General features: G+C 39.8%; 1 protein-coding gene across 4 annotated transcripts in view; it reads right to left on the reverse strand.

The window, feature by feature from the left end:
• Nucleotides 1-23,332, reverse strand: part of LOC127452507 (oxysterol-binding protein-related protein 10-like) — a 123,551-nt gene that overhangs the window by 8,203 nt on the left and 92,016 nt on the right. For 2 of the 4 annotated variants that reach the window (XM_051717990.1, XM_051717992.1), the window contains 5 exons: nucleotides 16,710-16,856; nucleotides 13,644-14,133; nucleotides 13,053-13,148; nucleotides 6,198-6,384; nucleotides 2,269-2,451 (listed from right to left, as the gene is read on the reverse strand). In XM_051717990.1, the coding sequence (XP_051573950.1) occupies nucleotides 2,269-2,451; nucleotides 6,198-6,384; nucleotides 13,053-13,148; nucleotides 13,644-14,133; nucleotides 16,710-16,856 (1,103 nt within the window). The remainder of the gene's footprint in view (nucleotides 1-2,268; nucleotides 2,452-6,197; nucleotides 6,385-13,052; nucleotides 13,149-13,643; nucleotides 14,134-16,709; nucleotides 16,857-23,332) is intronic. The other 2 variants (XM_051717991.1, XM_051717993.1) reach the window with 1 other exon arrangement.

The following is a 23,332-nucleotide window of genomic DNA, read 5'->3' on the forward strand; positions in this document are numbered from 1 at the left end:
CATTGTCTTTGTGTTTGTTTTTGAGTTGCCACAGTATGCAATAGACCAGCATGTCTTAAGGTTAATATTAGGTCAAAAAAGGCAAAAAAGAAACAGATTTCTCTAGAAACTCATCAGTCAATCATTGTTTTGAGGAATGCAGGCTATACAATGCTTGAAATTGCCAAAAAACTGAAGATTTCATACAAAGGTGTACACTACGGTCTTCAAAGACAAAGGACAACTGGCTCTAACAAGGACAGAAAGAGATGTGGAAGGCCAGATACAACTTAACTAGAGGATAAGTACATCAGAGTCTCTAGTTTGAGAAATAGATGTCTCACATGTCCTCATTGAATTCTACTGCTCAACACCAGTTTCATGTACAACAGTAAAGAGAAGACTCAGGGGTGCAGGCCTTATGGGAAGAATTGCAAAGAAAAAGACACTTTTGAAACAGAAAATCAAAAAGAAAAGGTTAGAGTGGGCAAAGAGACAGACATTGGACAACAGATAATTGGAAAAGAGTGTTATGGATCTTAACCCCATTGAGCTTTTGTGGGATCAGCTAGACTGTAAGGTGTGTGAGAAGTGCCCGACAAGACAGCCACATCTATGGCAAGTGCTACAGGAAGTGTGGGGTGAAATGTCACATGAGTATCTGGACAAACTGACAGCTAGAATGCCAAGGATCTGCAAAGCTGTCATTGCTGCACATGGAGGATTTTTTATGAGAACTTTTTGAAGTAGTTTAAGAAGTTCTGAATTTTTTTTTTTTTTTAAATTGTAATAGTAATTTTTCACGTTATTAATCTCCTGACTATACATTGTGATCAGTTGAATGCCACTTTGGTGAAAAAAGTACCAATTTCTTTCCATAAGAGCAAAATCTGTACATTATTCCAAACTTTTAGCCACCAGTGTAGCTAATAACGAAAACTTAGTTGGTGAAATAACCGATAACTGATTAAATAGACAAAAATTGATCTATTGAATTTTAAAAACATTTCTTAGACTTTCCTTACAGTGACAGGCACAGCCATAGAGGCTACTAGAGTCCAAAATGTAAAAAAAAAAAAAAAAAAAAATCCCCGATGCATTCTATTTTGCAAATAAAATATTAGGAGATTGTTAACATAACAACCGTAAAACAAAAATATGACAAAGAAAAAAAATGTCCATAATGCAGGACTTTTAACTGTAAACAAGCTCAAAATTCACCAAGGGCTCCCTTTTTTTTTTTTTTTTTTTTTTTGTGCTCTCAGCTCACACAATCACATGCACTCCTACAATTATCTACAATATGCTGTATTAAACACTATTAAGTAAACATTGTCATTTAGACCCCATTTAGATCTGGTATTAAAGGGATAGTTCACCCAAAAATGAAAATTCTCTCATGATTTATTCCTGGCATGTATGACTTTCTTTCTTCTGCAGAACACAAATTAAGATGTTTAGAAATATATTTCAGCTCTGTAGGTCCATTCAAAGCAAGTGAATGCCAAAATTTTGAAGCTCCAAAATCCACATAAAGGGAGTATAAAAGTAATCCATATGACTCCAGTGGTTAAATCCATGTGTTCACACACGATATGTGTGGGTGAGAAACAGATCAATATTCAAGTCAATTTTGACCATAATTGCTCCTCCCTGCCCAGTAGGGGGTGATATGAGTGAAGAATGTGAATCATCAAAAACAGGAGGAGGAGAATGTGAAAGTGAGGTAGAGATAGACTGAGAAGGGAAGATAATTTATAGTAAAAAAAAAAAGTACTTAAATATTGATCTGTTTCTCACCCATACCTATCATATCACTTCAGAAGATATGGATTTAACAACCAGAGTCGTCTGGAGTACTTTTATGTTGCCATTTTGGAGCTTCAAAATGTTGAGCCCACCCAAATTAGACCCAGGCCCACCCAGAATATTAGAGTTTATTCTTTGACTTCAAATATATGTTTTAAAATTATATATAAAAATGCATAAATTCTGATTTCTGAAAGTGTGAAAGAACTGTTTGAATGCGCAATCCACAAAAATAACAGACAATTCTGCTCGAAATGTTGCCTTTGTGCTTAAATTAAATTTCAGATGCATCTGGCAGAAATAGTGCGCCATTTTTTTCACGCTTTCTTTGTCTTTTCTGACTTTGTACTTTAATGTCATGCAGTAACACACTGACATAGTGATTGATGTCGTCATGATACAGAGTCCCTCCCCTCCAATTCGGAATATTAAGTACATGCAATTTGTAATTAAGTGAGTGAATCAAGCTTATCTTCTCACCTCGACTCATACTGGCCCTGTTTCTCCAGTGGGCGGATCTTCTTCTTAATGACTGGCAGTTTGGATGTGTCAATCACTTTGGTTTCTCCGCTGCTGTAGGTGAACTCGAGGGTCCCATTCCACTCCCCCTGAGCCTTACACACGATGGTGCCAGTGGGATTGTGTTTAACCTCAGCTGTGACTCTGCCAGAGATTAAGTGACAACAAGTTAAAGGTATACTGAGGACACACTATTGTACCATAGTAAGATGTTGGTATATTTACTACAATGCAATAGACTAGTTCTTAGGGCTTGCTATTGATAGATTTCCCGGATATTGACAGATTTCCCAATTTGATCCAATTCCAATTCACAAGCTCTCGATTCGATTCCGATTTCAATTCAGTATCGATTCATATGGGAATATTTCAGTTATAATGTCCATTTTGCTTACATATGAAATGCATTCTCTCCCAGCTAATGCTGTTAATTATACAGGGGACTTTCTAACTAGGTACATTAAAAACATATTCATTTTACTAATTGTATTTTATTAGTTTTTCATCATTTTGGTCACATTTTGGCTTTTTAAAAATGAACAAATCCATGTATTCAATCAATAAATAAGATATTTTATTTCTTATATTTTTTTATACGTTTATTGTTTAATTGCATAATTTGTACTATTTACAAGTATTTACATTGTTTTGTTGAACATATGCTAAAAAACTGGTACTGTGTCTTTAACAATCTTTAAACGAGCACATATAAACGAGAGAGGACTGGAATAGCTTTATCTCATTTGTGCTATGCATGATTAGAATTAAATGTATATATATTCTTTTTGTTTTTGAACAGAAAGGGTATTTAAAGACAATCAATGATAAATGGGTCACGTGGACCTTGTCTTTGGACAAGCATTACATGGAACAACTTTTACTCTCATCACTCAGTGAAAGGATCTTGCTGCCGAATACTCCAGCACTACACAATCACTGGTGAATGAATTTCGAGTGGAAATACGTCACATGGTCTTACTGAGTCTTGTCGGAAGTATGTCATGTGGAGAAGTCCCATGGTAGGTCCTACCCGAGAGGGGAGGAACTCTACAAACACGGTAACCGGGGGCAGAGGACCCTCTGCCCAAGGAAGATTTACCGTTGCAGTTTACCGACAGGGAAACGATTTAGCGGCAGATATATCACATGGGGTCTCCTATGGGGAACCAGCGCATGTGGAGCACCTACCCCTGTACAGGGCTTAGTTAGCACATGTACTGGGCCGGCAGAGAGTTTCTCCGCAAACTTGCCTGCCACAGGGCTAATGAGGAATGTCATCCAGGGATCACAACTTGTGAATACGACTGGGAGTCAAAAGCGCACGTCTTCACCTAAGGGGAGGGGAAAGGCGCTATGCGCAAGTGGTACACCCGGCCAGCTGTTCCGGAACTCACCTGCTCGTACCTGACAATATACGGGATGAGACCGGCACAACCCAGAGATTGTAGAACCTTTCAAAGGTGTTGGGTGTTGCCCAGCCCGCTGCTCTGCATTGGTCAGGGCCCAGGAGGCCGCCACACTCCTAGTAGAGTGGGCTCGTAGCCCCACGGGGGGGCGACATGTCCTGAGCATGATATGCCATCATGATGGCATCAATGACCCAATGGGTGATCCTCTATTTGGAGACAGCGCTCCCTTTCCGCTCTCCGCTAAAGCAGACAAAGAGCTGCTCGGAGCTTCTAAAGCTCTGCGTGTGATCCAAATAGATGTGTAAAGCACGCACCGAACACAGCAACGCCAAGGCTGGGTCTGCCTCCTCCCGGGGCAGCGCTTGCAGGTTCACCACCTGATCCCTAAATGGGGTCGTGGGAACCTTGGGCACATAGTCCGGTCGGGGTCTCAGGATCACGTAAGTAGCCCAGACCGAACTCCAGGCACTTTTCGCTGACAGAGAACGCCTGCAGGTCCCCTACCCTCTTGATGGAAGTGAGCGCAGTCAAGAGGGCAGTCTTCAAAGAGAGTGCTTAAGCTCAACTGACTCCAGGCACTCGAAGGGAGCTCCCCGTAGACCCCGAAAGACTACAGAGAGGTCCCATGAGGGGATGAGGAGGGATTCAACCTCCTAGTGCCTCTCAGGAACCTGATGATCAAGTCGTGCTTCCCCAAATACTTACCATCTACCGCATCGTGATGTGCCCAAATGGCGGCTACATACACCTTCAAGGTGGAGGTGGACAGCTGCCCCTCCAACCTCTCCTGCAGGAAGGAAAGCACCGATCCAACTGCACATCTCTGAGGGTCTTCGTGTCGGGAAGAACACCACTTAGCGAACAGACGCCACTTCAAGACATACAGGCGCCACACGCAGCCGCCCGGGCAAGCATGGCTGCCAGCTGCGCGTCAGGCTGCGACTGGGCGAGCGCACCCGAAGGTGGGAGCCCAGTTGAGTCCTCATCGTCAGACTGGACAGCCCGCTCTCCGATGCTGCAATCGAGTGCTCATTCACTTCGCGAGCACCGAAACGAGATCGCGAACTTGCCCTGAGATGAGCTGGCGGTCTCATCCCAGCAGGGCAAACAAGTGTACTGGGGAATAGGAGGTCCGTGGGGAGTTATCCGGCGGAGTGGCTCGCATTGGGGTCCCCAAATCGCCCCCAGTGCTAACCGATGCGGCCTCAAACCTGTAGGTAGAAGGACCAAGGTGGGGAGCCGCTGGGGTGGTCTTTCCCTCTAACGAAGGAAAAACCGCGAACGCAACGTTGCTATGGTCACGCTCTCACAGTGAGAACGTGACCCGTCCACGAACGCTGTCTCCGCGTGGGCAGCGCCCAAGCACGTAATACCACGATCGTGGCCATCGGAAGCGGAGAGGTAACGACCACAACCAGGAAATACACACAAACGGAGGGGCATCTTTAAAAAGACACTCTCCGTTAATGCCACTCTTTTAGAAGGGAAAATATACTCTTTCAGTAGGAAGAATATACTCTTTTAGCTGCTGTAGCGCCCAGGGGCATTCTCTGCACTTCACCAGTGCAAGAGGGGCAGAAGCCGCTGTAATGCGCTGTAAATCCAACAGCTTTTCGAGGTGAATGGATCGGCAGAGTAATTCAGCTCGCTGAACACAACCGCTTGGCTCCGAAGAGAAAATCTGAATAAGTGGTTGCGAGCCAGCTCCTTTTATACCCGTATGTTCGGGGGAGTGGCATGCAAATTCCACTCACCAATTCTCATTGGCCTTTTTTCAAAATCAGAGGTGTTTGGGGCTCCCAAGAGTGACCCCTAGTGTCACTACATTAACACAACATCGAGTGAGTGACAGATAGGGTACTAAACATTTACCAGCCAGTTGCCAAATATATACATATTAGTTGCATTGCACAAAATTTGGTTGCAAATGTGAGTGCTTTCCTCTTATTGTAGTAGGGGTTTGCACATAGAGTAAAAGATCGATCTTGGGATTTAAGAATCATTATCGAAATTGTTCAAATGAAAATCGCTATGCATCAGAAAAACTGTATTTTTACCCACCCCTACTGGTTCTCATTATGTTTTTATATGATCCAAATAAATAATCCAAAACTTAAGCAACAAAAAAAATATAAGCACCTATGGAGGACCTAATTTGACAAAATCAAAGGTAAAGTCGTTATTGAGAAAATGTGAATGATAAATAAATACACATATTCAAAAATGAATAAAATAAATTAATAAATAAATGGGGGCAAATGTATTTTAATTTTCACATAATTTAAAATCCTGAATTTATTTACTTTTAATGAAATTACTTTTACTGAATAATTCATTTCTGTAACAAATGTATTATTTCTTACATTTATTTCTGTATTTACATATTCTGTATTCAGGTTTAGTTCTCAAAACTTAAAATAATAGGAACAATGCATTCTTTTCCTGATTTCAGATCAAATAAGGTCTCAGAGACACTCTCACCTGTGAACTTTTCCTCCATAAAAGGGTTTGGTATGGAATGTGACAGCGGCAGAGTATCCGCTATTGACGCAGCAGATGGAAACTTTTCCACCCAACTCCACCCAGGGCACTGTGAGGATGGAGCGGGCGTAGGCCGAGGGCAGCGTGAACACATACTCTTCATCATGCTCCAAGAGGTGTAACACTCCTGACACATATACAAAGGTCACAAATTAGATGTTGCTCAGAAATATAGATGCCTACTAAGTACTACCTACTTAGATTTTACTGCAAATGTAAGTGATAATAAACAAGTCAGATGATTGATAGAAATTCTGATGCACTCTGATGCCTGTGATTCATCATAACATTTATATCTCTATAGTGTAAAAAATGCACAAAAAGCTGTCATAAAGCTCTTCAATGTGAATCAGGTGAGAAATTCTAAAAAAAAGCAAGTATTATGCAGTATGGTTAAGATATGATACAAATAAGAGGAATATTAAAATATTCCACCCAACCCAATTTCATTAAAATTGCGCTATCAAAGTGAGCACATTTCAGGTCTACAGGTTGCTGTGATTAACAATTACATTATCTTCATTTAAACATGCTTATTGTAGCATAATGTCTCATACTGACATTAAACTTATTGTAGCACATAGCAGCAAATTAATAATATTTTTATGGAAGCATATAGTGGTCAGAGTGTAATTGGGACTATATGCTTGAGCTAAAATACTGTTTTAGAGAGAAATATCAGCAATAAACAAACAATACATTATCAAACTTAATTTGATAAAATCGATGTGATAGAAAAAAAAAGTATTTTGTTTTATCTCTGAGTGAATGTTATTGCCGATAACTTGTACTCTGTGGTTTTAACTAAAAAAAACTATTTGAATTTAAATTGTGCATTTAAACTGTTAACTTTTATTTTTTATAAAATAATAACAAAAACAAATGTTTTAAACATAAATAACATTTATTTTAAAGATAAATATAATATAACATTTATTTTAAAGATAAATATAATATATACATTTGTATTAAATATAAAATATATATTTATTAAATATAATGTATATCTAATATATTTAGTGCTCTATCTATATATAATGCTATACATTGTAAATCTCAAACTACACAAGTCACAGCTGTACTTACAGCTATTCATTTATTTTATAGTAAACTGCATCGAGCTATATATAGCTGTGGATGTGAGATGACAACTGAACAGTGGTCTGCACATAGCTATGTACATTCACGTCAGCCATCTCTGTGGGCCTGGCCCCTTTTTCCCTGTTACATAATGGACAGCTGTCTAGAGGCAAAATCTCTGTGGGCATTCAGCCAGGTCTGACAACAGCACATCTGTTTCCCAGATACAAGAAAGCTGACGGGGAATGGGGGGCTGCTCAGCTTCCTGGCCCTAAGCTCTAGACAGGTCAAGCATGCTGCGACCAACAGCAGTGCTGCTTGAGCAGTTCTATGTGAGATTGCTGAGGTCAGCGCATCTCTGCTGATCCCAGTAGAGAAGAAATGAATTCATTGAGTCTGCACTGTGTGGACATATGAGGAAACTGCATTTGATGAAGCCGACATAGCTGATTAGGAGCAAGGACAATTACTGACAAGTGTTCAAGTGCCTTAACTGACATTTCAATTGCTCAGTGTGACATTTGAGGGAAATAAGATCCAAAAAAAAAAAAAAAACTCTCTTTATTTACATTTCTACCTTTTAATTACTTTTAATGGGAAGACATGTGGGAGTAGAGCCATCACCCCCAACCAGTGAATTTTAGGAGCACTATTAATCAAACCTGAATTCACAGCTGGTGTTGCATATCCAATTGTTTTCTGCCATGTAATTCAGACAGAGCTCAGAGGCTCAAAGGCTAAAAGAAGGAAATGGATTTCAGAAAATTATTTTACCTAGGATAAGGATGAATGAATGATGTAAATGATATAACTAAAAAGTGCAAGCATAAGTGGAGAGATGCGGTCCTCAAGACAAAAGTTTTAATACCAGCACTCGGTGCGTTCAGTTGTCCTAATTGTGAGTACAGTGGTTTACTACCTTTTGCTGTGTTTTGTTAACGAATGTAACTGGTTGTCTTAAACATTATTTAGGTTGATTAATGGATAGAATTTCATTCATTCAAACAAACAAAATTCATAACAAAATTCTATCAAATTGAATTGAGTATGTTTTATAAAAATTAAATTAATAAAGTTTAAGTATATTGAGGTTTTATTCATTTAATTTAGTTTAAGATTCCTCAATTAAATTTCATGGAATTTTGTTACGAAATTGAAATGTGTAAATCTGAAATATAGGCAAGTTTTTGGAGTGTGCTCTCCAGATGATCATTTGATTAGACATTTATTAAACAAATTTTAATAAAAAACGTAATGTGAAACGTAATTTTCAGCAACATTAAATCTTATGGTAAAGTGGCAAATCTGTGCCCTCTTCGAAATTTCAAATGCCCCCTTGTGTAAATTATCCTGGCTTCGACTCAACACTTCTCTTATTCTTTAACCCTGCTTTTAAAGTGAATAGTACCTACTCTAATTTTATTCTGTTTCTTTCCCTGTCTAAACCTCTGGATTATATCCCGAGGTTACCAGAGCCTGCCAGACCCATCTCCGGTCCTGCCTGATGTCCGACTCCCACTAAGTCGCTGAGTGATGATGACCAACTGCAGCATGTGCCAGCCAGACTTCAATTCAGTCTACTAAGATGGACTTCACAGAGGATGAATTGATGCAAACTCAAAGACATGGGATTCTTAATGATCCACTGTCTGAATCATGGGTTCAGGATGGAGTTCACCAAAATTACCTGCCATAAGCTTTCAGTCGGACTGCGGTGCTCCTCAATGAATGAAACCCATATCAATTTGGTCATAGGAGAGACAACACTATCTTAAAAAAAAAGAACTACATAGAAAATGAATTAACCGCCAACAAAAGCCTTCATCGGCCAAAATCAAAGGACAATGAATGCTTCGACTGATCTGGACTGATCTGGAATTTCTTATGCTTCTGTGTCAACCATTCTGGCTACCGAGGGAATTCACAGCGGTCATTATCACTGCTGTGTAGATCCCGCCACAAGCCGACACAGACCGGGCACTCAAGGAACTGTATGGGAGTATAAGTGAGCAGGAAACCGCGCACCCTGAGGCCACGTTCATTGTGACCGGGGACTTTAATAAAGCCAGTTTAAAATCAGTCGCACCAAAATATCACCAGCACATTAGTTTCAACACACGAGGGGACCGGGTTTTGGACCATTGCTACTCTCCGTTCCGGGATGGCTACAAATCCCTCCCCCGCCCACCATTTGGCAAATCGGACCACTCTTCCATTCTGCTTCAGCCCGCTTACAGGCAGAAATTGAAACAGGAAGCACCCACCCTCAGAACGATCCAGTGCTGGTCGGACCAATCAGATTCTACGCTACAAGACTGTTTTGATCACACGGACTGGGAGATGTTCCAGTCCGCCTCTGATGACGACATCGAGCTTTACGCTGATAGCGTAATGTGTTTCATCAGAACGTGCGTAGAGGACGTCGTTCCGACCAGAACTGTACGAATCTATCCGAATCAGAAACCTTGGATCAATAGCGATGTTCGCGCGACACTTAATGTGCGGACCTCCACTTTTAATTCCGGGAACGTGGAGGAGCATAAACAAGCCAGTTATGCCCTCCAAAAAACTATCAGAGCAGCAAAACGCCAGTACAGGAGTAAGACTGAAGGACAGTTTAACACCACCAACTCTAGAAGCATGTGGCAGGGAATTAACATCATCACGGACTTTAAAGGGAATAAAAACTCCGCCATGAACACCGCTGCCTCTCTACCGGATGAGCTAAATACGTTTTATGCTCGTTTCGAGGGAAATAACACTGCCCTCGCGGAGAGAGCTCTCGCGGCTGAAGCTACAGAGGTTAGTTCACTCTCCGTCTCTGTAGCGGATGTAACCCGATCCTTCCGACGGGTGAATATCCGCAAAGCCGCTGGCCCAGACGGCATTCCGGGCCGCGTCACCAGAGCGTGCACGAACCAGCTGGCTGGTGTTTTTATGGACATTTTCAACCTTTCCCTCTCTTTGTCTGTAGTCCCCACATGCTTTAAAACATCCACCATTGTGCCTATTCCAAAACAATCAAAAATAACTTGTTTAAATGACTGGCGTCCTGTTGCTCTGACCTCCATCATCAGCAAATGTTTTGAGAGACTAATCAGAGATTACATCTGCTCTGTATTGCCACTCTCTCTTGACCCGCTGCAGTTTGCTTACCGCAACAACCGCTCCACTGATGATGCCATTGCATCTACAATACACACTGCTCTCTCCCACCTGGAAAAAAAGAACACTTATGTGAGAATGCTGTTTGTAGACTACAGCTCAGCATTCAACACCATAGTGCCCTCCAAGCTAGATGACTCCAAGCTAGATGAGAAACTCCGGGCTCTGGGCTTAAACAGCTCGCTGTGCAGCTGGATCCTGGACTTCCTGTCAAGCAGATGCCAGGTGGTCAGAATAGGCAGCAACATCTCCTCATCACTAACCCTCAACACTGGAGCCCCGCAGGGCTGTGTTCTCAGCCCACTACTGTATTCCTTGTACACACATGACTGTGTGGCAACACATAGCTCCAATGCCATCATTAAGTTTGCTGATGACACGACGGTGGTAGGTCTGATCACTGACAATGATGAAACAGCCTACAAAGAGGAGGTGCACACTCTGACACACTGGTGTCAGGAGCACAACCTCTCCCTCAACGTCAGTGAGACAAAGGAGCTTGTGGTGGACATCAGAAGAAAAGACAGAGAACACAGTCCCATCACCATCAATGGAGCATCAGTGGAGAGAGTCAGCAGCTTCAAGTTCCTGGGTGTCCACATCACTGAGGAACTCACATGGTCCATCCACACTGAAGTCGTTGTGAAGAAGGCTCATCAGCGCCTCTTCTTCCTGAGATGGCTGAGGAAGTTTGGAATGAACCGCCACGTCCTCACACGGTTCTACACCTGCACTGTGGAGAGCATCCTGACTGGCTGTATCTCCGCCTGGTACGGCAATAGCACCGCCCACAACCGCAAAGCACTGCAAAGGGTGGTGCGAACTACCAGACACATCATCGGAGGTGAGCTTCCCTCCCTCCAGGAAATATATACAAGGCGGTGTGTGAAAAAAGCTCGGAGGATCATCAGAGACTCCAGCCACCCGAGCCATGGGCTGTTCTCACTGCTACCATCAGGTAGGCGGTATCGCAGCATCAGGACCCGCACCAGCCGTCTCCATGATAGCTTCTTCCCCCAAGCAATCAGACTTTTGAACTCTTGATCTCCCACGATCAAAATACATCAGCACTGCACTTTATTACCCTTACTCTTATATCTCACACCGGACTGTCATAAATTATATTATTATTATTATATTATGTTCTCTCTTAACAACTGACTATCAACCGACAGCCTGAATGTCAATACAGTACAATACTGTACATTCTATATATATATACTTTTTTATATATTTTTATTTTTTATTTTTATTGAATAATGTGTATCTATATAGTGCGTATTGTATACTGTACAGTGTATGTTATTATTTGTATACTGTTGAGTGTAATTATGTGTATAACAGATGTTTAAATTGTGTTGTGTTAATTTGATGTTATTGTAAATTGGTATATGTCTCATCACTGTCACGACTGCTATGTTGATCGGAACTGCACCCAAGAATTTCACACACCGTTGCACTTGTGTATATGGCTGTGTGACAATAAAGTGATTTGATTTGATTTGATTTGCATCTATATGTGTATTCATAGTTAATTTGGGATGACTTCAAGGACTTTAACACTAAAACTTAGTTCAGATAAAATCATTTTGTGTAATCATTGACCCACAACACTTACATAGTTTATTAATTTTAACCACTAATAGTTCTAAACAACTAATATTGGTATTATATTAATATCATATCAATCTGTTATAGCATAATTTCATGTACAGCTGCTTTGAAACAACGCCTGTTGTGAAAAGTGCTATACAAATAAATTTGACTTGACCTAAAAATATCAATACAATGCTGCCTTGTCTGCACTGTAAATACATTTGTTAAATAGAAGAATGCCATGTATCTACCCAGTTTGCACAAGAGACTGACAGAAATAAGAATTCTACTAGGTGAAAATGACACATGTCCTTCAAAATCCTATAAAGTTCCTCTTGCTCTATTTAACACCTTGTCCATTGCTATAGGGGATTAGTGCAAGCCGCCTTATAAGTATTTAATGTTGTCCTAATTACAGAAGAGTATGATCATCCACTTGACTGAACACCTCCCAAATTTTAGAGTGTTTGTACTGAGAATGTACTTAGCTCAAGAGATGAAAAAAAGAGAACTGGTTTGGGTTGGGAAAATATCTTGTTTTCATGTGTGTATATGAGTAAGTGGTCATGTAAGAAAGTCAGTGAGAGATTAACAAAGAGAGAAAGAGATGTTCAAATAACACTACATTTCCGTTGTTATTCTGAGAAGAAGATGGAGTTATGATATGACACCAGTAAAGATCATTAGCTCTGAGGGGAATGTCCATCTAACCACAATCAGCTGATCTGAAAACAGTAAGTTCTTTGGACAGACATCTGAGAGGATGAAGGAAAAACAGTTCTGCCTGAATGAGCACACCCTCAAGCTTTAATCAAACAGTACTGAACAAACTCAATGATCCCAATAGATAAATGACTGGCAATAAACAAAACACAACTTTATGAATAACTGAATACTTTTATGAATTAGTATTAACATTTACTTTTCCATAAATGTTTTGATTAGTATGGACACCTGACTCATTGTGAGATCTTATGGATGTAGCTTGAGCACTGGATAATGGAGCTGATAAACTGATTCCACAGATAAACATCTCTCCTGCACATCCCTCTGAAAGCGACAAGCGAGAAAGGTGTGTTTACAATGGCTGTGATATAATCGGGGAGGTCGCCATGTTGTAGTAGTGCTGATTTCTAGTTGATGTTCACATTGAACTGCAGTATCCAACAGTATCAGGAAGCTGATCATTTGATCTCCACTATCTGCACTCTCATTAGTAGTTGCTGCATTTCAAGCAACACAGCAAAGTCATTCATTTTCATTGAGAGTTGCCGATTTTGTAGAAATAAGTAACAACGACCATTTGGCTATACAACTTTTAAAGAGGTCACCTTAATGCATTACCTACGGGAGTGAAGACAGTGATCTGCCACCTGATGCCGTTAGTTAGTGCAGTTGAGTAGGAACTCCAACTAGCAACCAACAGCAAAAAGACTTGCGGTCTCCAGTGATTTAATTAGGAAGAAAGAAAGTCAAAAGGGTTTGGAATGATAGAATTTTCATTTATGGATGGACTATTTCTTTTAGGGGCACTTCTCAACTCACCTTCTCCAACCATTGACACTCCAATGGACATGCCCATGAACTTGCTTTTAGTCCAAACATGGGTGTTGACGCATATCCCACACTCCTTACACTCACAGTAGAATCCAGAGACTGGAGGGTGGTGGGACACCTGTTCAGCCACAAAGTGAAGCCGACAAGCTCCTACCCCCTCATTAGAGGCAGTTTGGACAGACTGAGGAACCAAAGGAGCTGGGCTTGAATTTGTAGATCTGAGGGGTCGCACTTTATCTCGGGGTACGTCCCATGTGCAGTGGAAGCTCTCCCCCAGAATGGGGTTGTAAGGCTTCTTGGCCACAGCACCCTTACGGCCCTCGTGGAAAGCGGTCAAGTAGTATTCCACAAACCGGATGATACGTTCCTCAGGCGTGGCTCCAGATGTGATGGCCAAGAACACATCTGGATGGGCCATGAAGTTGGCGTACATCTCCAAAAGGGAGCGCTTCTCTAGGATGAATGTGGGCAGCACCACCTAAGAACGAAAGATATACATTCTCAGATCAGACTATAAAGGGGTTGCCTGTTGTTGCTTTACTTCCCCTTCTATGGAGATGCCATCAATACAGTTTCAAACTGGATGCAATCAGCAATTATTGCTCAAGTCAACTAATAAGAAAGTAGCTTCAATAGAGCTAAAACAATGCAAGTTCTCATGTGAACAGTGAGCCACTCTGAACTACTGTAGCTTCTATCATAGACATAAAGAATTTCACTGAAAAATGTATTACATTTCAGGTTGTTTCTTATCAAAACTTATTGTATGTCTTCAGAAGACTTGAAATATGAACACACAAACATACACACACATGTTGGTGCAGCTATCCTTATGAGGACTCTCCATAGACATAATGATTTTCATACTGTACGAACTATAGATTCTATACCCTAAACCTTACCCTCACAAAAAACTTTTTGCACTTTTACATTTTTAAAAAAACATAATTTAGTATGTTTTTTTTTTTAAGCGATTTTAATTATGAGGACACTAGAAATATCCTCATAAACCACATTTATAGCATAATACCCTTGTAATTACCAGTTTGTACCCTAAAAAAAAGTCCTCGTAAACCACCCAAACCCACCCACACAAACACACACACACACACACACACCAGTGCAATGTATCATAGGAGCTATCAGGCTCAGCTACCACTCAAATCCTGCTTTACACTTTAACTAAACACAAGCACAGCAGGAAATGTCCAATCAAAGAGACTAAACAAAGATATCTCTACATTGGAGAGAAATCTAATTCCAAAACCAGTTACTGTAACATCTTAGTAGGACATTGGACAGTTCATTCCTCAGGCTGATGAACCGTAATTAGGACAATAATATCATGACACATCTTGTCACGTTTGAATTGGTCTATCGGAATCCTAATCAAAAGGATGATTAGAAACATCAAACCAGATATCACGATTACGTAAAGTATAATTATGAAACTGAAATTTCTTAGAGCTATGATAATGTTAATGGTATCATTCTTGAAGATGGAATATCCTCAATCTGTGTTCCAGACTGGACAATGTCTGACCACGCAAGACTTTAATAAGAAAAATAAGAATGATGATGTTGTGGAAATAAGAAAAATGTGCAAGGGCAGGATTTATATAGAAGTTATATTTGCCTTTACTCAAATAATCCACAACTAGCCTACCATTTGGTGAGAAACAAGGCAAAATGTAACTTATTTTACTGTAAAAATCTTGAGTGAAAAGTAAGAGTAAAAAGCAAAGTGGAGCAATGAATTCAAAATGTTCATAGTAAAATAACTTTTAGGGTTGTTTCTCACTGAAACTTACTGTATGCCTTTAAAGGGATAGTTCACTCAAAAATGAAAATTCTCTCATCATTTACTCCCCTCATGCCATCCCAGATGTGTACGACTTTCTTTCTTCAGCAGAACACAAACAAAGATTTTTAGAAGAATATCTCTTGGTCCATACAATGCAAGGTCTGATCAGACCTTTGTTGCAGCAAAAATCACATAAATGAAACATAGAAGTAATCCATAAGACTCCAGTGGTTAAATCCATATCTTCAGAAGCTATATAATAGGTGTGGGTGAGACTTAAAACTTAAGTCCTTTTTTTTTTTACTCTAAATCAAATCTGAAAGTCACATGTGGTGCTTGTATAGTTTCACTTTCACATCCGAAAGTGGAGATTTATAGTAAAAAAGGACTTAAATATTGTTCTGTTTCTCACCCACACCTATTATATTGCTTCTGAAGATCTGGATTTAACCACTGGAGTCGTATGGATTACTTCTATGTTTCCTTTATGTGATTTTTGGAGCTAAAAAGGTCTGACCACCATTCACTTGCATTATATGCACCTACAGAGCTGAGATATTTTTCTAATAATCTTTGTTTGTGTTCTGCTGAAGAAAGAAAGTCATACACATTTGGGATGGCATGAGGGTAAATGATAATAGAATTTTCATTTTTGGGTGAACTTTCCCTTTAAAGGACTTGGAATGTGACGCAAAAGCATGAACTAATTTTATGACACTTTTGAATCCTTTTTAAGCTTTAAAGTGAGTCACTATCTACTGCCATTGTATTCAAATCAGCAAACAGGAAATTCCTTAATCTGTGTTCTGCAGATGAAAAATAGACATGGGGTTTGGAATAACATGAGAGTACATGATGACATAATTTTTCTTTTTTGGTAAACTATTCTTTTAACTAGCTTAAACTGAAAGACTAACTTGGTCAACCAGTCGATTGTTTACCATCTAAACCAGCATATTCCAACCTAGACCAGCTTGGAAATTAATTCTGGTCCTAGCTGGTCTTTACAGTAGGGTAGTTTCTGAAGCTTGGCTCGGTCAGCATCTCAGCTGGCACATGGTCTCAGTGAAAGCGGTAAATTAGAATAGAGTTTGTCTATGAAGTTTACACACTGGGTCCAATTAGTCTGAATGGTTCCTGTCTGCACAGTATGTGAAAGGAAAGAGACTGTATACAAGAAGGTGAATATATACAAGTAAGGATTGGGTGAATTCTTTCACCAACATTCAAGAGAGTGTTTGGGTGTATACCCGTGTGAGGTCCATGCCCAGTTTGAGCTGAGAGAGCAGATGAAGAATGACGCTCCTCTGGTCATCCAAGACTCCTAGGTCTTCCTCTTCATTGTCTTCTGTGTCTGTGATCTCCTCGCTGTGATCCACTGATTCTCGGCTGGAGTTCTGCAAACACACACAGAACACATTCTTGGGTTAAAAACAGCTAGACGGAGTTCAAAGAATGGAACAGAATGTACTGTAGGTGTCTCGAGGTGCGTGTTTAATAGTTGAAGCTCTTTTGAATTGACACGGCAACTTAAAAATTAGGCGTTCATGCTCGAGACACTGAAAAAACTGTAACAGTCAAAGACATCCATCTAACAAATTTACTTAGAAAAACAATTTTAAAAAACTGCTCAGATAGACACAACAACATGTTCGATGAGAACGGACCCTTAATGCACACCTTTAAATCTGAAAAGCATAGAAATCACTTGTGAATATTCTAGAATATTTTCAACGAAATGTCAATTTTGAGCATGTGTGGCATGCTGTCAATTACCAGACATTAATGTAAACTTGTCCCTTAGTTTGTAGTTTCAAAAGTACAGTAAGTGGCTATACTTTTGAAACTACAGGTGCATCTCAATAAATTAGAATGTTGTGGAAAAGTTCATTTATTTCAGTAATTCAACTCAAATTGTGAAACTCGTGTATTAAATAAATTCAATGCACACAGACTGAAGTAGTTTAAGTCTTTGATTCTTTTAATTGTGATGATTTTGGCTCACATTTAACAAAAACCCACCAATTCACTATCTCAAAAAATTAGAATATGGTGACACGCCAATCAGCTAATCAACTCAAAACACCTGCAAAGGTTTCCTGAGCCTTCAAAATGGTCTCTCAGTTTGGTTCACTAGGCTACACAATCATGGGGAAGACTGCTGATCTGACAGTTGTCCAGAAGACAATCACTGACACCCTTCACAAGGAGGGTAAGCCACAAACATTCATTGCCAAAGAAGCTGGCTGTTCACAGAGTGCTGTATCCAAGCATGTTAACAGAAAGTGGAGTGGAAGGAAAAAGTGTGGAAGAAAAAGATGCACAACCAACCGAGATAACCGCAGCCTTATGAGGATTGTCAAGCAAAATCGATTCAAGAATTTGCCACCACACACAGACATGTCAAGGAATTTGGCTACAGTTGTCGTATTCCTCTTGTTAAGCCACTCCTGAACCACAGAAAACGTCAGAGGCGTCTTACCTGGGCTAAGGAGAAGAAGAACTGGACTGTTGCCCAGTGGTCCAAAGTCCTCTTTTCAGATGAGAGCAAGTTTTGTATTTCATTTGGAAACCAAGGTCCTAGAGTCTGGAGGAAGGGTGGAGAAGCTCATAGCCCAAGTTGCTTGAAGTCCAGTGTTAAGTTTCCACAGTCTGTGATGATTTGGGGTGCAATGTCATCTGCTGGTGTTGGTCCATTGTGTTTTTTGAAAACCAAAGTCACTGCACCCGTTTACCAAGAAATTTTGGAGCACTTCATGCTTCCTTCTGCTGACCAGCTTTTTAAAGATGCTGATTTCATTTTCCAGCAGGATTTGGCACCTGCCCACACTGCCAAAAGCACCAAAAGTTGGTTAAATGACCATGGTGTTGGTGTGCTTGACTGGCCAGCAAACTTACCAGACCTGAACCCCATAGAGAATCTATGGGGTATTGTCAAGAGGAAAATGAGAAACAAGAGACCAAAAAATGCAGATGAGCTGAAGGCCACTGTCAAAGAAACCTGGGCTTCCATACCACCTCAGCAGTGCCACAAACTGATCACCTCCATGCCACGCCGAATTGAGGCAGTAATTAAAGCAAAAGGAGCCCCTACCAAGTATTGAGTACATATACAGTAAATGAACATACTTTCCAGAAGGCCAACAATTCACTAAAAATGTTTTTTTTATTGGTCTTATGATGTATTCTAATTTTTTGAGATAGTGAATTGGTGGGTTTTTGTTAAATGTGAGCCAAAATCATCACAATTAAAAGAACAAAAGACTTAAACTACTTCAGTCTGTGTGCATTGAATTTATTTAATACACGAGTTTCACAATTTGAGTTGAATTACTGAAATAAATGAACTTTTCCACGACATTCTAATTTATTGAGATGCACCTGTATATATTTTTTATGTTTATGGACTGGCCCTATTCACTACCTTTGTACGTGCCTTACTGAAAACAAAATATATATTATACATGTTATTTGTTACTAAGGTGGAGCTGTTGTTAATTGATTTGATTTAAATTTTACAGTGCTATTTGATAAAGAAACAACATGAAAGTAAACTATAGCATGTGTAACACAATATGATTTGGCTATTGTCATTTGGGTGTACTACTGAAATTATGTAATTTGTGCATCTATTTAGACTAAAGGGATAGTTCACCCAAAAATGAAAATATGAAAATAAAATAATGAAAATCTCATTATTGACATCCTTATGCCATCCCAGATGTGCATGACTTTCTTTCTTATGCAGAACACAAATTAAGATTTTTAGGAGAATATAAAAGCAATCCATATGACTCCAGTGGTTAAATCCATATCTTCTGAAGTGATATGTTGGGTGTGGGTGAGAAACAGATAATTATTTAAGTCCTTTTTACTATAAATCTCCATCTTTTACCAGCCCCTACCAGTAGGTGGCAATATGCACGAAGAATGTGAATTGCTAAAAAACAAAAGAAGAATGTGTAAGTGAAAGTGAAAGTGGAGATTTATAGTAAAAAAAGGACTCAAACAATGATCTGTTTCTCACCCACACCTTATATCACTTTTGAAGACATGGATTTAACCTCTGGGGTCATACAGATTACTTTTATACTATCTTTTGGGCTTTCAACGTTCTGGTCACCATTCACTTGCATTGTGAGGACCGACAGAGCTGAAATATTCTTTTTTTTCCCTGCCCAATTCCCTATGTGCTTTTAAGTCCTTGTGGTCGCGTAGTGATTTGCCTCAATCCGGGTGGCGGAGGGTGAATCCCAGCTGCCTCCGCGTCTGAGACCGCCAACCCGCATATCTTATCACGTGGCTTGTTGAGCATGTCGCTATGGAGACATAGCGTGTGGAGGCTTCATGCCATCTACCGTGGCATCCACTCACCACACGCCCCACCGAGAGCAAACCACATTATAGCGACCACGAGGAGGTTACCCCACGTGACTTTACCCTCCCTAACAACTGGGCCAATTTGGTTGCTTAGGAGACCTGGCTGGAGTCACTCAGCACGTACTGGGATTCGAACTAGCGAACTGCAGGGGTGGTAGCCAGCGTCTTTTACCACTGAGCTACCCAGGCCCCCCTACCCCCGAGCTGAAATATTCTTTTAAAAATCTTCGTTTGTGTCCTGCAGGTGAAAGAAAGTCATACACATCTAGGATGATATGAGAGTAAATAATGAAAGAATTGGGTGAACTTTCCCTTTAAAGTGCCTGAGAAAATACATATGAGTAGCATACTTGTTACGTGTAGCTCAATATGTGTTTAACAGCCAATTGTGTTTTAATGAAATTTCATTAAAGATTTGTGCATCATCTCTTTGAATATCTGAAAAATAAAACATGAAAACATAGCAGAATATATTCTATTCTATTATTTTCTAATTGTCTTGAAAATGCTTTGATAACTGTACACTACCTGGGCATTTTGTAGATCCATTTGTAGTAACGTGACAGTTCTCTAAAGACCCGAGTATGTGTCAATGTTTGTTGAAATTCCCTTGTATTTTAAGAGTTAAATAAAAGATGGACAAGTCAATTTTGTTGTTGTTGTTGATGTTAATCAACATTATGCCACAAATGCTGTCGATTGAGCTTTACTTGTACTGAACCCAGAACATTCCTTTAACATTGCTTAAAATGACATGATTTTATATAATATTACACCAAACAATATTCTTTCTCTCAATATGGCAGATGCTTTTTGGTTGCAAGGCAACTGTGCATTTTTATCCAGTCTTGGTGGCTAGTTCCTTCTGCAATCGCTCATGCAAGAGCGTTATATTGTTCCTAATGCATAATGTAAAGAAGTGGTCCAGAAGCGCCTGCCCCAAAGCATCACGGGAAGTGAATAAAAGCCCTTCCTCTAAGGGCTCTTCCCCCCGTACATAGATAGTGTTGAGAAATGAGCTAAAAAGATCACAAAACCGCCTCTCAGTGGATCACTTCTTTTTCCTTTCCAAGGCACACGAATGTGAGTAACTGAGGGGCAGCAAATCGGAGCTAAATAGTCTAAATACGATATGATTTAGCTATAAAGTAAAACAGTAGGCTTTCGTGGACTAGCTGTAATCCCACTTACGACTGGGCCATGCTATAAGCATTATGGCTTATTTTTATTAGATTCTCTTGCATACCATTTATAATCTTTTTTTCCCTCCTCTCCTATTCCCTCCTTCTGCTTTTCGAGTGGTAAAAAGGGAATAAAGTGTTCCTGGGAAAAAGTATTGTTGCTTAGCGAGCAGAATGGGATGTCCTCATTCCAAGCTGCAGCCATCCACCTGAATATTTCATAGAACAAGAGCACAGCGCTCTCTCCCTCCCTTGCTGACATCACAGATATGTTTAAATAAACACACACGAATGAGGCCACAAACAGGGTCATGCCCACAGATCTATACAGCTGAAATGCATCATCAATTCAAAATACAATGTTCCATGCTGTCACATTGTTCAAACAGCTGCACTGATGGTGAAAAGTACTGTCCTCGTACGATCCATAATGGATCAAATCAAAGTCACTCGAAACAAATTAGTGTCTCTCTCTCTCTCTCTGTGGATGCTCATTTGAGTGGTTTTGTTGGTCCATTGATTGGTAGCTAAATTTATTAGCCAAAAGCTGGATGGAAGTCGTTTATGAAAATCAAAGTCAACTAAATATGCAGAGATTTTAGAGACAGCGTGAAAAGAAGAGAAAGAAGATAGTAGAATATGCCATAGGAAAGAAAAAAACAAAACACAAATGAGATCTCTTTAAAATCTCATTTGTTTCTCCTAGAAACCCAATGACTCTAAATGTAGAGCAAAAGGAGACTTTTGACTTTTTTCTTCTGAGGAATTTCCTGCTTCTCACATTTGTCTCCTCGAGAGTTTTAAAAGAGATCTCCCACTATGCTGCGATTTGCCAAGACAGAAGAAGTATTCAATCAAAAATAAGAGAGTTCAGTAATGAACTCAAACTTTTCTAATCAAATTTATCACAGATCAAATTATCAAAGCTATCCACATTCATTTTATAGATCTACACTCCAATGTCAAAAATCGTCTCAGTTGTGTCCATTTTTATTTCTCCTAAGGAATTTTAGAACAAACATCTGACAAAGTTGATTCTTAAAAGAAACATAAATGTCTGAGCTGTTAAAGTAAATTAAAGTCTGAGCTGTTGAAAAAGGATTCATAAAAACTGGCACAAAAAGATGACCAATATGGAGGAAAAACACAATCACAACAAAAATGAAGTTTCCAACTTTCCTCACTTTAAGCATTCCAATGAGATATCCCTCCTCTCAAAAACATCCTACACTAATATTAAGATAAATGTACTTTAAAGGTTCCTGTAGTTAAACTGGTAGAGTATGACGCTAGCAATACCAAGGTCATGGGTTCGATTTCCAGGGAACACACATATGGCTAAACTGTAAGCCTTGAACGTACAGCACTGTAAGTTGTTTTAAATGAAATTGTCAGCCAAATAAACAACTGTAATTAGTAAAATGAACTCAAACTTACATTCATTTCAGGGTTGGCTCAGAAATAGCCTCCTGGGTGTTCATCTCATAGTTTAACTGTAGTGGTATCCACAAAACTCCCTCTTTCTCAATCTCTCACTAACTCTGATACTCTTATCTTGCTGCCCAGCTGTCCCTGAGCTGAGGAATGGTTGCCCCCTCCCACTCTGCCAGACCGTACTCTCTCTCGCTCTCTTTACACACACTCACAGTCACAATGCTGCTGGCTGGACTCGCCACATACTGCTTCCTAAAATACCAAGTGGACTTCATGAGGTTTGTTGACTGGGATCCACAGAGGATGGAGTGACTGACAGCAGATGGAGGAGAGACATCAAAGAGAAAAAAGAGGGGATATGTGGGAAAAAGAGTTTGCCAAGTCAATTTTATTTGTATATCACATCTCACAATAAATGTTAATAAATGCTCAGGGAGCAAAGGTGGATCAACCACAACTAGATCCCGATGATCTCCCTCTCATCTCACAACATCTCTGTCTCTTAGTGCCTTTCATTCTCTCAAGAGTTCCTCTCATCTTTTTTAACCACCCACACTTTAACCTCCTGAGAACCCACACGACTACTGTGTGCATTTTCCATTTCCCTTTTCGATTTGTAACTAGTAGCAGCTAATAAACAAGCTAAACATTTTTTATTTTTTTTCTAGAGCAAATAGTTTTCCTAAAAATCGATGTCCACATATGTGGACAGTAGGACTAAGTTGTGAAATTTTAAGTATACCAAGCTATAGAAAGTCAAGATTTTTTTCATCAAATATTTTATTAAGTGTCCAGGAGTGTTGGTTATTCATGTTTTTTATATGTTACAGACATCACAGCTGATTTACTATAAAGCTGAATAAATAATTGATTAAAAG

The sequence above is a fragment of the Myxocyprinus asiaticus genome, chromosome 15 (assembly GCF_019703515.2).
Source record: "Myxocyprinus asiaticus isolate MX2 ecotype Aquarium Trade chromosome 15, UBuf_Myxa_2, whole genome shotgun sequence".
Lineage (NCBI taxonomy): Eukaryota > Metazoa > Chordata > Actinopteri > Cypriniformes > Catostomidae > Myxocyprinus > Myxocyprinus asiaticus.